We start from the raw sequence: 13,624 nt of genomic DNA on the forward strand, positions 1-13,624 counted from the left end.
GCGTTGGTTTGCTTGTGTAATGCTTGCTGCGAAGTTTTGTCTTCTGTGCGAGGTTATGTTTCAAATAGAGAGTTCTAGGGAACGTTTCCCAGATCCCGTCTGAGCAAAGAGAAAGATGGTGTTGTTTCGGTCAGGATTTCTAGACGGATTTCTGTGGGGAGGTGAGGGCAGGGCATCTCTCTACTTGGGCCAGCCTATTTCTCACAAACTGTGATTTGTCTGCACTGGAAGCCCTGTGCATTACGTTCTTTCAAAGAAGAACCAAGGAAAGATCGTACGGATGATTATAAGGGTTTTACTGTAAGTATTTTTGGGAGGGGGCCGGGGGTAGCGTGGAATAATTGACAGGGAAGTAATGTATGGCATTACATTGACAAGATCAAAATCACTAAGTGCGCCTAAGCCTCAAGAGAACGACGGGCGAGGTTCGGGTGATAACGGATGCGTGGATATGTCGACTGTGTAGCCCCTCAATGGAGATAGGCGATACTTTAAATCTTGAATGAGTCCAAAACATTGAAGTGAAGTCAAGGCTAGGTATTGTTACATATCACGTGATATCGAATATTTACAATATTGGAAGCACAAATCTTCATCGCAGGCTAATTTTCTGACATACATCTTGTTAAAAGTCCTTGGCTGTAATACAGATGTGGTACAGGTCCCGAAACGTGCAGGGTTCCAAAGGCGCGGCTGAGATACGTCTACAGACCAATCAAGGCGTTGGGCGCTGTCTACATTGCTGTTGGCAGCTTGTCGACTTCCCTCTTTCTTCATCTCAAATAACGCAATCGAATATCGAGGAACGTGTTATGGATCCTCTAACCCTCGCTGCAACTATTGCTGGTGTCGCTGGACATGTAGCTACTGTTGTTTCGGCAACCTACAGCTATGGTTCCAGCGTCATTCATGCCAACAAGGCTGTCAAGAACTTCGTCACCGAATTGCAAGATCTTCGCACAATATCCTTCCTCAAACAACTAGCGCAGCAGTACAATCAGTTGCTGCCTGAATTGGAAGAATTGCATCAAGCGACGAGAAAACAAAATAGAGGTCCAAAACAAGGAGAACTCATTTCAATAATTCTCTCCTTGTTGTCCAAGTTTACATTCACTTTCATAATTGTTGATGCACTTGATGAGTGCTCCGACACTCATCGAAACGGAGTTCTCGCCTTCGTATCGCAGCTTCGACAGGCAGGTGCCAATGTCTTCACTACCAGTCGCCCGCATATCGAGCCACCAAACGAAGAGAACGACGTTGAATGGGAGTACATCGAGATCAAGGCACACGATGAAGATATCAGGCGGGTGTTCGAGCATGCCTTGCAGCAGAAAGACAGTATCCGCAAGAAACTGAGTCCAGACTTCAAAGATGAGATCATCCATGCGATTGTCGAAAAGGCTGCCGGCATGTAAGTTGTTCCCAGACAATTTGGTCACTCAACTTGACTAACAACATCAAGGTTTCTGTGGGCCTCGCTGCAAATCGCACAGATTCTCAATCACAGAACGCCAACACTCATCCGCAGAGCTCTCCAAAGCATGCCAACGAAAATATTCGACGTCTTCTCCAACACTCTGGAACGAATTGGTGACGATGATCTTGCTCGACGTGCGCTCCTTTGGTTAGCAATGGCTGATGAGCCGCTTAGTTTTCCAGCTCTGTCTCACGCTTTGGCCATTGATCCTGAGTGTCCGACACCTGATGGGGTTGATGAGGACAGCATCCCCGAAATCGAGGACCTAGTCGAAATCTGTTGTGGATTGGTGGCTGTTGATGGAGATCAGAATCTTCGTTTCGTCCACTTTACGGTCCAGGAGTATTTCTCGAAACATCCCGAGTCCCTTCTTCCGCTGAGTGGACTCGTTATCGCTAAATGCTGCCTCTCATATTTGACTCTGAAGGACTTCGAAAGTGGGTACTGCGACAGCGAAGAGAAGATCGTACGGAGACTTGAGCAGTACCCTTTGTACTCATTCGCGGCACGACGATGGAATATCTATGTCTCGGAAACAGATGGACATCAGGTTGAAAACGCTGTCCTCTCGATCTACCTTCACGAAGGGCTTTTCGGTAGTTACGCCCAAGTCCGTTATTCAGACTGGGCTTCCTACCATGCATATGGAATGCTGAAGTATTTCGAGTTTCAGAGAGGATATTCTCCGCTGCACGACGCTATCGAATGCGGTATCACCGAGATCATAGCGACACTTCTCTGTAAACTTCCAGACCCCTGCCCTAGAACGAGAGAAGGTCTTACTCCACCTCATCTCGCTGTTCTTCAGGAACGAAAAGACACAATTTTCATACTGGTGGCTGCAGGAGCAGACAGATCATGCTCAGGTCTTCTGCAAATGCTCGTGAAGGACCATACCCTACTTTTTCCGCGACAAGTGATCAAGCAGCGCTTTAAGGGCGACGTGAGACTCATAGACACGTACCGGATGTATGAATTGCCAGAAGAACATTCTCCTATTACACTAGCACTAGCTATTGGATCAAAACCTATCTTCAATCAACTGAAAGATGTCGCTGACATTGAACAAATGGGCCGTGCACTAGATCAGGCTTGCATTCATGGCTTCAACGATATCACAGAGCAGATTCTCTATGACTGTCCTACCATTGACCGAAGCCATCCTGCGCTAGCTAATGCTCTGACAACGTCTGCGCTAAGTTCGAATGATTCGTTGCAAGCCATACTCCGTGCTAGACCCGAGCTGGATGACCGAGACGGATTTTTGTCGAAAATCTTGCATGCTGCCATTCGTCATCACCCAGACATTGTGATGGTATTAATAGAGAGAGGTGCATCTGTTAACGCGTGTTCGGACACGCATCCCCGAGAAACCCCTCTGAAAGCGGCTATTAAAATGCAAAAGGAGACCTTGGCAATCAATTTGATCGAAATGGGAGCCATTGTGTCAGACCCAGACCATCTCAGTCTTGCAGTCTTGAACGGCCTCAAGCATGTCGTTGAACTGCTTTTGAACTGTGGTTTGGATATCAATGAGGTAGGGAAGTATGGCAAGGGTCCTCTACAGGCAGCAGCGGCAGCCAACAATCCGGAGATGGTGGAGCTGCTATTGAGCCGCGGTGCTGATATTGAGCTTGGGTGGAGAGATGGAACGACTCCATTAAGTGAGACTGGAGCGTGGGGAAATATTGAGGCCGCAACTGTCCTCATCCAGAAAGAGGCGGACATCAACGTAGATTCTTCACTCGGTACACCAATGATACGAGCCGCCGACGGAGACTACATAAAGTATATAAAGCTTCTGCTAAAGCACGGTGCGAATGTTAACACTGTGAGTGGCGAAGAGTCCAAGTCGACGGCTCTCTCCATAGCTGCCGAGAAGGGAAATTTGGAGCTGTGCAAGTTACTATTGAGCTATGGCGCTGACCCAAACTCCCCGGCATCGACCCAATCACCTCTAATGGTTGTTTACGACGCTGAGATAAATTCCGAGATCGTAGAGCTACTATTAGACCACGGAGCCAACCCTAATCTCGATGCAGGATGCTCGGCTCTTGAACGCGCTGTGTACAACGGTAATAGGGCCAATGTGCGACTGCTAGTTCAACATGGAGCAGCCCTAGACTTTCGTGGTGGAAAACAAGGTAGCATTATGCACGCCGCAGCAAAGAGCTGGGACAAGGAGATAGTTCAACTAATGTTGCAGTATGGCGCAAAGATATTCGAAGAGGAAGACGCCTTTGGGGGCTTGCTACCTTTGGCACACCCAATTAACTACAAAATCCTTCTTGAGCACGGCGCAAAATAAATGCGCAAGGAGGTAAATACGATTATGTCCTACAAGCAGCCATTGCTAAATGGTACAAATCAAGCCTGGGTAACGACTACACTAACATACTCGCCCCTGTCGAATTTCTACTTGAAGCTGGGGCTGATGTCAACCACGAGGGTGGCGTATATCATACTGCGTTACAAATCGCTTCACGAACAGGAAACCTTGCCTTGGTCACTCTGCTATTACGGGCAGGAGCTAAGGTGGAGCTCGTAGGTGGTCGTCTCGGCACCGCTCTACAAGCAGCCGCCTACAGAGGAATGGAGTCAGTCCTGGAGTTGTTGTTGGATGCTAGTGCAGATATCAATCAAACATGCGGCGTATACTGGACGGCTTTACAGGCCGCTGCTTTTCGTGGCCACGAAGCAGTGGTAAAGTTTCTTCTTGAGCGAAATGCAGAAGTGAGTATCGAAGGTGGGAAATACCACAACGCTCTCAGAGCGGCACGGGTCGAGGTTCGTCGTAGGGTTAAAATTGTTGAAAAGATCCTTTTGGACAACGGAGCTATCGATACCTTCGTTCCTCCTGAGAATGAAATTGTAGACGGTGGCTATGATTGCTTTCCATATCTAAGCGACGAAGAGGACGAATTCTAAGGAGAATTGGGAAAATTTGAGTTCCCAAACACCATTAGAGTTGTTCAAATAAACGAAGAACCTTACATGAATGCTTGAATCGACAGAACTGGGGGCGAAACCTTCCATTGGGCCAACCAAAAATATGGATGAACTACGCACGCCTAAACCCAAGCAGAAACGCAAAACGTCTAATTCTAATCTTCAAAAGGAACAAAGAAGGACGACTCCTTAGCCGAGAATATTCCTTTCCCGAGTCTTCAAGCCACAGGAAGAATCAGAATGAGGGAAGTGGGAAGTTTGCAAATAGCGCGTCGGTTCGTTGCAGACCACCAGGCGTAAGGAGGCCGCGAACTTCTATCATGCATTTTTATCCAAGCAACATACCAGACATTTGTATTTTAGTGTGTCTCCGCATTTCCAGCATTGATCCAAATCATTGACTCTCTTTGGGTCGAAGAATTGTGCTCGGTGTACTTTCTGATAGCCTCCGCTCGTGTAGTACTTGATTGTCACATATGTCAGTCGCCCCTCACGCTTCATGATACTGACGACTAGACTGTTAAACACAAAAAGAGACAGTACAAACTGTGATAAGACTGTAGGGATGCATCCCGAGGGTGAGAGTACGAAATCATCACGTGATTACAACCCCATATACTGAGAAATCATCTGTACAACAAAGCCTCCACAATTGAGAGAACAAATTTGATTTGTGCATCAAAAATGGAGATTAAAAGGTGCTAGAACCCTTCCAAGAACAAACGCATATTCTTTGCATGATATTTCATCATTTTCGCGCACGGGGGAGCCGACAACTCGTCGCCTTCCCATGTTGTGAAGGCATTCGATAAGTAAGGATTAGCGTGTTTATAAGAGTAGGGAAAGCACGCTATTTTAGAATATTAGAAGAGTTCTCTTAAGGACTCTTTCCTCTTCGTAGACAATTTACATAATAATCGAGCTCTTCGATCTTGCCAAGTGCTCCACTCTGACATATGTGCGAAGATGGCACTGATATATTGAAAGCAGAAGGTGTAACATGAATTCAATTGATAGAAGTTTTCGAAGTGCGAGTGCCCAAAAACGGACCCGGATTTTCGATTCAATGCTGGCACTGTTTTTAGAAATCAAGATAAAACACACGCACACAAATTAGAATATGCAAATTTCGTAGAATAAGACCAACTCTAACATTGAAAAGTGCAATCAAAATCAGACACCGCAAAAACCAGATTAAAAATAACCCAGACTTCTGGGGACAATAGCACAGAACTGCAAGCACGGGAAGAAAACACAAAATGACCTCACTCGAGGAAAGGGCAACAGACCTCGATTATCCTCAAAAGGGAAAGCGCTTTTGATCCCACAAAGTCACATGCGAGGAAAAGTCAACAATTGATGTCCAAATGATTCAATTCCTTAAAGTCCCGGAGTACCATTAAAACCTCATGGCAATGAACGACCACAAGGAGAAAGGTATACTCCCGCCTGTCCTGAGAACGACATTCTTCCTTCTATGACCAGATGTCCATCTAGTCGGGTATCTCTGAAATCCCAAACGCCTCCGGACATTACCCCGAGCGCTTCGAGGTAGGATGTCAAATGCTGTTGTCAAACGCCCCGTCCCATGCTTATGCCCTTATCCTTCGCTATGCAGCAATACCAACAAAATGAAAAATTTAAAGTACAACTGCGCCGTCTAGGTATATACAGTGGAGACGTGCAGGTGTGGCATGGCTGCCAGCTTTGCTTCAATCTCTGCCTCGAGATTGGAGATTCGTTCCCGCTCCAAGCGCTCCTTCTCCTTTCGGGCTTGGCGTTTGTTGGGGCCGCGGGGTTCTTCGTCCTCGCTATCCTCGTCTCGGACAATGCTGTAGTTGCCGGAGTTTGACGAGATTGAGGAGTTTGGTGTTGAGGGGATGGTGCTGGATGGTGAATCAGTGTCCCCGAGGAGTTGGGACACTGTGATGTCGACGTCCCCCTTGTTGGCTTGGAGGATTTTGGTGATTGTGTCCTCGTCGACGAAGTTTGGAAGTGAGCTGGACACTGAGTTGACCATCCATTGCTCAATGGCCATTGTCTTGCTGGCCTTTGTGGTGGTAGCCTGATTGGCTACCAGAGCTTCGAGGTCCGAGGGCTTGGCGTTTGGAAGGCCAGTGTCGGGACCGTTGATATTCCGAATTGACGAGTAGTGTTCGGACTTAGGGTTAGGGTTAGCAGTGTCATAAGTCGTGACGTGGTGGAGGACACTTACATAGAGCGCAATGTGCGCAATCTGACGATACTCTCCCGTAGCGAGCTCTTGACCACATCTGATGATGTATGAGGAGGCTGGCATGCAATAGACACGGACGTCGACCGTGTATGCCTCAGTGAATGCCCGGATTTCGAGGTTGTCGCCGTATTCGCCGTTGCGAGCCATACGTACGAGATAGTCTTCCCATGCTTGATCTCTCTCTGACTCGGATGGGCCAGTGAGGTCGCCGGCTGCGGCGTTCTTTCTCTTCGGGTTGCGACGGAAGCCACCTCCTGTCTCGACAGAGATGAAGGGCTTGAAATCGCCGGGATTGGCTTTCATGTATTGAACAACCTTGGCCCGGATCTCGCTGTTGCGAGTTTGGTCGCCATAGATTTGCTCAGAAAGGGCGCGGAACAAGCAGTTGCCTTAACAGAAATAAGAAATGTTAACAAACAATGCTCGCAGACTATTGTATGAAAGAAAATCAAGAATCGAAAGTGCTCGCATGTACTGTACATACCATCGCCTCGGATTGAGGTTGTCTTGAGGCCTAAGCCAGCGAGGAAGGGGAAGTCGGACTTTGGTTGACGAGTATTGCGACCCATGTTGATTGATTTTTGAGTGTAGAAATGGTGGTTGTGTGGTTCAGAAAAGTATGTGTTTTTTCATCGAGGTGAAGGTTGCTGCGAGAGCGAAGCACACGTATTTATAGTGGTTGTGATTCTGATCTGGACTGACCAGAATCTTGTGTGCGTTGATATTCGAATTGTGTGAGGACACAATAGCTCCCCAAAGATGATGCAGAACGGACCCCAAGGACGCGCTAAATCGACAAAATGAGCTTATCGCAGCTTACGATAAGACTCGGCTGATCGTTGATGCGCTTCCGAGTTCTGCCACCAATCGATCTCTTTCCATAGCAGCGTGTTGATGATGCACTAACCTCAACCGAGGAGATTCAGGGGAAATTCTGCCACCGCCTAGTCCAATTCAAAATCTTTGTGTGGATCCACCTTGTCACCGCCAAAGCGATATCAACACCATGTTGTCTCTGTCACCAATGAGAATCGATCTAATTGCTAGCAGAGAACATGCCTCAAAGTAGTCTTCTCACTAGCCACACAAACAATATCAAGATGACAGGGCAGAAGAGAAGGGCTGTTGACAGTGTCGAGCTTGCGGAGCAAGCAAAGCTAAAGATCAAGGTCCGCCTTGAGATACGCAAAAAGCAAGAGGTGCATCGATCCATCTCCGCAAGGTGAGTGCCTTGAATACCTCGCATTCGGCTGTCTCTAATAATACAGAGTCATCATTGGAAGCCCACAAGTTGAAATCTGGGTCGGCGAAAAACAACAAGCGTTTATTGTGCACCAACACCTCCTCACTCTCCATTCTGGCTATTTCAACAGGAGGTTTTCTATCGATGAGGAAGATGAGAAAATCCAGCTCCCTGAAGTCCAACCCAAAAGATTCACCGACTTCGTTTCGTGGATGTACTATGGCACCTTGCTGGACACGGACGTTACCGAATCAGAAACTGCAGGAGAAGATAATTGGGCACTTGGCAGCTTCCTGGAAGCACCATCGTTCCAGAATCATTGTATGGATGACTGTTTCAGACATGCTTGCAGGGATGAGAGGAGGCATTTTGTCTATGTCACCAGCATCGAGTCTGTTTACAAAGCAACCGAGAAAGCTTCCGTGGCCCGCAAGTTTACGACTGATCTGATGAACTGTCTGAACCCATTGAAGAAGCTCAAAGAAGGATCTGAGAAGTGGAATGATTGGACAGCGATGCTCGAAAGATGCCCCGATTTGAAGGCTGACATGGAGAATGCAGTCAGACAGGACTGGAACGGAACATATCCTTGGGATTGCCAGTATCGGGACTCGTACATGGTGGAGGAATTCAATTTGGGGGAGCGCTGGGAGGAGCAGATTTTGGCGAGACGATCGCTGGAACAAATTACTATGGATGCAGCGACCGGAGAGATGAAAAGTGTTCTTCAGCTTTCACACCTCAAGCGGAAGAAGTGATCCTAGTTGAACGAACACATTCTATAAAAGACTTTGGGATTTCTACTGATATATCGGACTTGCTATGTACGCTACACAGCTGTAGAGCACAAAATCAGATGTAAAGAGGTGACTCAATGAAGAGCTCTCAATAATCACTGAACAAAAGATCCATCTCAAACGAATACTAAATGAAATTTCTACCTTTCTCCTGACCAAGTTCCCGAGACGTGCCGAGTACTCATCGGCTTCCCGAAGGCCAAGACCGACATCAAGGTGACAGTGAGATGCATCCACACCCTCGGCTAAATATCCCCACCTCGCTGACAGCCAAACTGTGCAACCTCGAGAAGCAATCACACAAACACGAAAAGAAAATGAACGGATCCGGGGCACAAAGTGCACAGCATATCGACCCACACGTCCAGACTTCTCGTTGCAATGTCTCACTAGCCCAGTCCTTGACCAGTCACGTATCGCATTGCGGCTCTGCCTACGATACCCGCTATGTGGCTTCGCTTTGGCCGAGCCCGGAGTTTCCAAGAGTGGGGATAGCGGATAGCTCCGCTTGATGAGACAACGTTGTACGAAAGAAAGTTTGAATCGTCAAGAGAACTTTCTCAAATAGACGAATATCCCTGGCGAGTGAGAGTAAATTGCTCCTTCCATTTCTCTCGCTTCAATCAAGATCGATCGCTCCTCAATCAAAATCAAAATGCCGAATATCGTCGTAGTGGGGTATGTCTTCCACCCCACCATAGAACGAAGAATGAGCTGATATCTTCACAGTGCTGGAGTCTCTGGACTCACGACTGCGTTGCTGTTGTCGAAGGATCCGGAGTATAAAGTGACGATTGTGGCGAAGCATATGCCGGGAGATTATGATATTGAATATACTTCTCCATGGGCTGGGGCAAACTACTTACCGTTCGTGACTCTTTCGGCACGTGAAAATGGCGAACTGATATTGATTGCAGAGTTTCAAACAAAGCTGGTAGTAGGTGGGAGAAGAACACTTGGCCGGAGTTGGACCGTTTGGCGAAGAATGTCCCTGAGGCTGGGATCCATTTTCAAGGTACGTGTGTTCTTGATGCAATTTTGACGCCGCTTTCTCCAATTCCCATCATTTCAATGATCAATCTTCGCCGCACCTTCTTTCGTCTTCTTTCTTAATTGGATAGTTCCACGGTCTTTCCTCACATCATCAATCTTGCTCCGTCCCCTCAACCTCGTCTTATCTTCCAACCCTGTTCATCACTGACACTCTCCAGACGCCATAATCTACAACCGCAAAAAGGACTTCGACGCCACCACCGGCCAATGGTTCAACGAGCTCCTCTCCGCAACCCCCTGGTTCAGATCCACCGTCCCCAACTTCCGCCTCATCCCCTCCTCCGACCTCCCCTCGTTCGCCGACTCCGGCTCATGTTTCACTTCTATCTGCATCAACACCGCCATCTACCTGCCCTACCTCGTCTCCCAATGTCTCGTCAACGGTGTAGTCCTCAAACGTGAAGTGTTGACACACATCTCTGATGCTGCTTCCATGCACCATTCTGGATCCAAAGCTGACGTTGTGGTTAATTGTACTGGGCTATTGGCGAGCAGGCTTGGAGGAGTGATGGATAAAAGTGTCATTCCTGCCAGAGGACAGATTGTGGTTGTGAGGAACACTCCCGGTGCAATGTTCACAGTCTCAGGAACCGATGATGGCGAAGATGAAGTGAGTTACATCATGCAGCGCGCAGCTGGAGGTGGCACGGTCCTGGGTGGTACGTATCAGAAGGGGAATTGGGAGAGTCAGCCGTGTCCCAATACGGCGGTGAGGATCATGAAGAGGGCGGTGGAGTTGTGTCCTGCGTTGACGAATGGGAAGGGTATTGAGGGGTTGAGTGTTATCAGACATGGAGTCGGGTTGAGGCCGTTGAGGAAGAAGGGAGTTAGGATAGAGAGCGAGAAGATTGGGGATGTGATGGTTGTGCATAATTATGGACATGGTGGTTGGGGATATCAGGGGAGTTATGGGTGTGCGGAGGGAGCGAAAGAGTTGGTCGATGAGGCGTTGAAGCCTAGGGCTAAGCTTTGAAGCTCCTGACACGGTACGAGGAAGTCGTTGACATGACAAAGCATACACATACATAGAGATCAAAATACAGACGCGATGTATTTGCTCTCGCTCTTTTTGTAGCCTTGCTTAGAGGAAATGCAACTACCTACATAGCAAAGAAGCACACCATGGATCAATCTATATACTTTCAGTTGCACTTCACTTGACTTGGATTCTGAACCCGTGAATTTGGATCTTGATTGGACCGCGGTCTCGACTCTTCGATGAAACAGATTGGCGAAAGCTCTCGCTTGACGAATAAACAAAGTAAAAAAACATATCATTCATTCACTCGTTACTGGACCCGACCTCAAAAATAGCTTAGCGAGCGAAGACTTTTGTCAAGTCAAAAAGACAAAACTCGGAGCCATCGACCGAAGTCGATGGCTCGTAGAGACCAGCAGCCAGTGCTGATTTTGAAGAGGCTATAAGTCCATCTGGAAATCTGTCAACTGAGCTAACAGTATATTAGATAACCTTGGGTTTTCCGGACGAATATGACATGGTTTTGCTTATTTAACTTTATAAAGAGTTGTGCGAGTTTCGGTCTAAGTGGGATTAGCGAAAAGAGAGGCGCTAGTGGGATGATGAAGGCGAGGCTTGAGGCTACGTCAGTGGGATATATTCGAGCAGGTAGAGTTGATAACTTTAGCTTTGAGCTTTTAAGTCTCAGATATATTCTTGCACGGGGATTATCGATATTGACGGGGTGAAGTATTCTACCAATATAGAAGTCTAATCACAGAAAAATACGGGTGCTGCTACACTACAAAGACTTGGGATTTGAATTCCCCCCCCCCTCAAATATGAAGGCAGCGGAATAATAGCCGGTGTTGTTCCAAAGCCGCTCCTCTCTTCCCTGACCTGATGCTCGAATTGATTATGAGTTTGCGGAGCGACGCGTTCCCGTCCTGGCTGGACGCGTCGCTCCTAATGGCATCGCTGCTCCTCGCTAGGAGGATTTGAACTTTGAGATCGAGTTGTCGTACCCGATCGATCTGATGAATATGGTGGTGGAGAATCGTCAAGGTCGAGTCGCTGTGGATCTCCCTCCAATACTACCAGAGCTCTCTGAGCCCTAGCCAACCCGTCCCCTCGAAGAGTGTCGGCAAAGCCAGCTATGAGCTAGCAGGAGATGAAGGTCGAGTGCAAAAGTATTATTGTGGGAGGAAGGCGAAGACTATTGAAAGTTTCGATAAAGGCCTGCATCAAGAAACTGTGGCGGATATTGCTGTGTTTATTTTAGGATTTGCGCAACCAGAGTTTCTCCTTCAGTGGCAATAACTCTTGGAAACGCTTTAGCCCTAGAACAAAACCCGCCTTGAAGCTTGTATACCCGTAATATCCCACTTTTCCGGAGTAGTATAGTCTATCCATGCTTGCCAATCTTTATAGCGATACTAAGGCCGTATAATATTACTATACTCCCAGTAATCTGGGTACCATCTAGCCAATTTCTAGTCGAAAATGCCAGTAATGTAATTAGTTTCGCCCACTATAATATTTCGTGGAGCTATGTCACCATATATGAAAACAAAAATATCGGAGTGAGGAAGCATGCTAAATAGCTTTTTGGCGTACCGTCGGCCACCGAAGTGGAGATAACGTTGTTTAATGTAATTTCGTACGATAGTGTTATTAAGAAGGGGCATTGGAGGGTTTTTAAAACCTTGAATAAACGGATCGCGAATAGGTGAGTCATTAGCTCCGCATTAGAAGAGGTGGCTTAGTTCAACGAGCTGTGAAATTTGTCGCATCTTCGTAATAATATCTTAAGTTTCACGGTATACACGTTCCTTTGTAGGCTTATCGAGCCCGTTCTATGAAAACTGAAGAGGCGATTTTGGAATAATTGTCATGCCTATATTGCCCCCCTCGGAATGGTACGCCGAGAACATAATATCGGGAACCGGGACGTCCGTGTATTGCTTCACAAGTCTCATGGCTACTTCCTCATTACGCCGTATCCTACTTCCCGATTTGTAGACCAAAGAACTGTTGAGCTCTAGGACAATAGCTCCGCGCTGCTTGCTAAGGACGCGGGTATCATCAGCTGGTAACGTCGAGAGATCGATGGGAGGACAACCTGCACAGGATGTTAGCGCTTGTTTGGATAGATACCAATGGGAGAAAGGAGCACCAGAGTTAGACATTTATTAAGTATCTAGCCGAGAGTAGGATTGTTACAGTGACCGTGTAGAGCTGCCTTTGTTGCGAGATCGTTATCATGTAAGTGCAAGTGTCGGTGCCTTGAAACGAAGTGGGAGGGTTTTTCGAATATGACAAGGTTTTGCTTATTTAACTTTATATTGAGTGGTGCGGGTTTGGTCTAAGTGGAATTAGCGTGATAGAGGCGCCAGTGGGATGAAGGCGAGGGTTGAGGCTCGGAGGCCTACGTCAGTGGGATATACTCGAGGGAGTAAAGCTGATAACTTTAGCTTTGGGCTTTTGGGTGGGTAGCTTTGAAAGCTATGCGATATTTAATGAATCTTTTTTTACAGTCCTCTTGGTTCTGCAAGACTTTTGGCATAGAAGTCGTGTCCTGATTGGGATAAAGAAATCAAGTCTCTTGCGGCATTCATTTCCCAAACAAGCACTGTAACACCAATGGACAAAGCCAGGAATAAGGACTCAATTTGACAAACAACAAATTAAAGTATAAAGATCAAAAAAAGCGCTATCGTGCCCATTGTTCCCATTGCTGCACTATCCCCCCCTCTTTTATTCTCTGACGTGAATCACACTGTTCAGAACAACGAAACAGCGCGTTCAAAAAGGTATATGAAATTCATCAATGACCTCTTCCCTTCCTTCATCACAACACAAACACAAACACACTACAAACAACACAGAAACACTCAACCCAACCCAA

General features: G+C 47.1%; 5 protein-coding genes across 5 annotated transcripts; 3 read left to right on the forward strand and 2 right to left on the reverse strand.

Moving 5' to 3' along the window:
• Positions 1-3,812: 3,812 nt before the first annotated feature.
• LY89DRAFT_782770 (ankyrin) lies at positions 3,813-4,408 on the forward strand (the record flags this gene model as incomplete). Its single annotated transcript, XM_018222619.1, has 2 exons — positions 3,813-3,840; positions 3,906-4,408. The coding sequence occupies 2 exons, from the start codon at positions 3,813-3,815 to the stop codon at positions 4,406-4,408; spliced, it is 531 nt and encodes a 176-aa protein (XP_018070876.1).
• A 1,382-nt stretch (positions 4,409-5,790) lies between these two features.
• On the reverse strand, positions 5,791-7,390 carry LY89DRAFT_617787 (OTU-domain-containing protein). Its single transcript, XM_018210813.1, has 3 exons — positions 7,150-7,390; positions 6,645-7,054; positions 5,791-6,590 (listed from the first exon to the last, which is right to left on the reverse strand). Exons 1-3 carry the CDS (start codon positions 7,232-7,234, stop codon positions 6,090-6,092), a joined length of 996 nt encoding a protein of 331 aa, XP_018070877.1. The 5' UTR covers positions 7,235-7,390; the 3' UTR covers positions 5,791-6,089.
• A 375-nt stretch (positions 7,391-7,765) lies between these two features.
• Positions 7,766-8,666, forward strand: LY89DRAFT_734624 (uncharacterized protein; the record flags this gene model as incomplete). The annotated part of the gene is made up of 2 exons (XM_018219925.1): positions 7,766-7,887; positions 7,934-8,666. 2 exons carry the CDS (start codon positions 7,766-7,768, stop codon positions 8,664-8,666), a joined length of 855 nt encoding a protein of 284 aa, XP_018070878.1.
• A 351-nt stretch (positions 8,667-9,017) lies between these two features.
• Positions 9,018-10,799, forward strand: LY89DRAFT_707731 (FAD dependent oxidoreductase). Its single transcript, XM_018217634.1, has 4 exons — positions 9,018-9,383; positions 9,435-9,572; positions 9,623-9,720; positions 9,917-10,799. Exons 1-4 carry the CDS (start codon positions 9,361-9,363, stop codon positions 10,729-10,731), a joined length of 1,074 nt encoding a protein of 357 aa, XP_018070879.1. The 5' UTR covers positions 9,018-9,360; the 3' UTR covers positions 10,732-10,799.
• Positions 10,800-12,502: 1,703 nt separating this feature from the next.
• Positions 12,503-13,108, reverse strand: LY89DRAFT_685474 (uncharacterized protein). Its single transcript, XM_018215093.1, has one exon. It carries the CDS (start codon positions 12,903-12,905, stop codon positions 12,573-12,575), a length of 333 nt encoding a protein of 110 aa, XP_018070880.1. The 5' UTR covers positions 12,906-13,108; the 3' UTR covers positions 12,503-12,572.
• Positions 13,109-13,624: the final 516 nt, after the last annotated feature.

The sequence above is a fragment of the Mollisia scopiformis genome (assembly GCF_001500285.1).
Source record: "Mollisia scopiformis unplaced genomic scaffold LY89scaffold_13, whole genome shotgun sequence".
NCBI lineage: Eukaryota > Fungi > Ascomycota > Leotiomycetes > Helotiales > Mollisiaceae > Mollisia > Mollisia scopiformis.

Excerpts from the sequence above, each read along its gene's own strand:
- LY89DRAFT_617787 (XM_018210813.1), bottom strand. The coding sequence starts at position 7,234 with ATGGGTCGCAATACTCGTCAACCAAAGTCCGACTTCCCCTTCCTCGCT. Across the intron at positions 7,055-7,149 it reads AACCTCAATCCGAGGCGATG|GCAACTGCTTGTTCCGCGCC; the intron begins GTATGTACAGTA and ends ATTTCTGTTAAG. Across the intron at positions 6,591-6,644 it reads TTGCGCACATTGCGCTCTAT|TCCGAACACTACTCGTCAAT; the intron begins GTAAGTGTCCTC and ends CCTAACCCTAAG.
- LY89DRAFT_685474 (XM_018215093.1), bottom strand. The coding sequence starts at position 12,905 with ATGTCTAACTCTGGTGCTCCTTTCTCCCATTGGTATCTATCCAAACAA.
- LY89DRAFT_707731 (XM_018217634.1), top strand. The coding sequence starts at position 9,361 with ATGCCGAATATCGTCGTAGTGGG. Across the intron at positions 9,573-9,622 it reads GCTGGGGCAAACTACTTACC|AGTTTCAAACAAAGCTGGTA; the intron begins GTTCGTGACTCT and ends TATTGATTGCAG. Across the intron at positions 9,721-9,916 it reads GGCTGGGATCCATTTTCAAG|ACGCCATAATCTACAACCGC; the intron begins GTACGTGTGTTC and ends GACACTCTCCAG.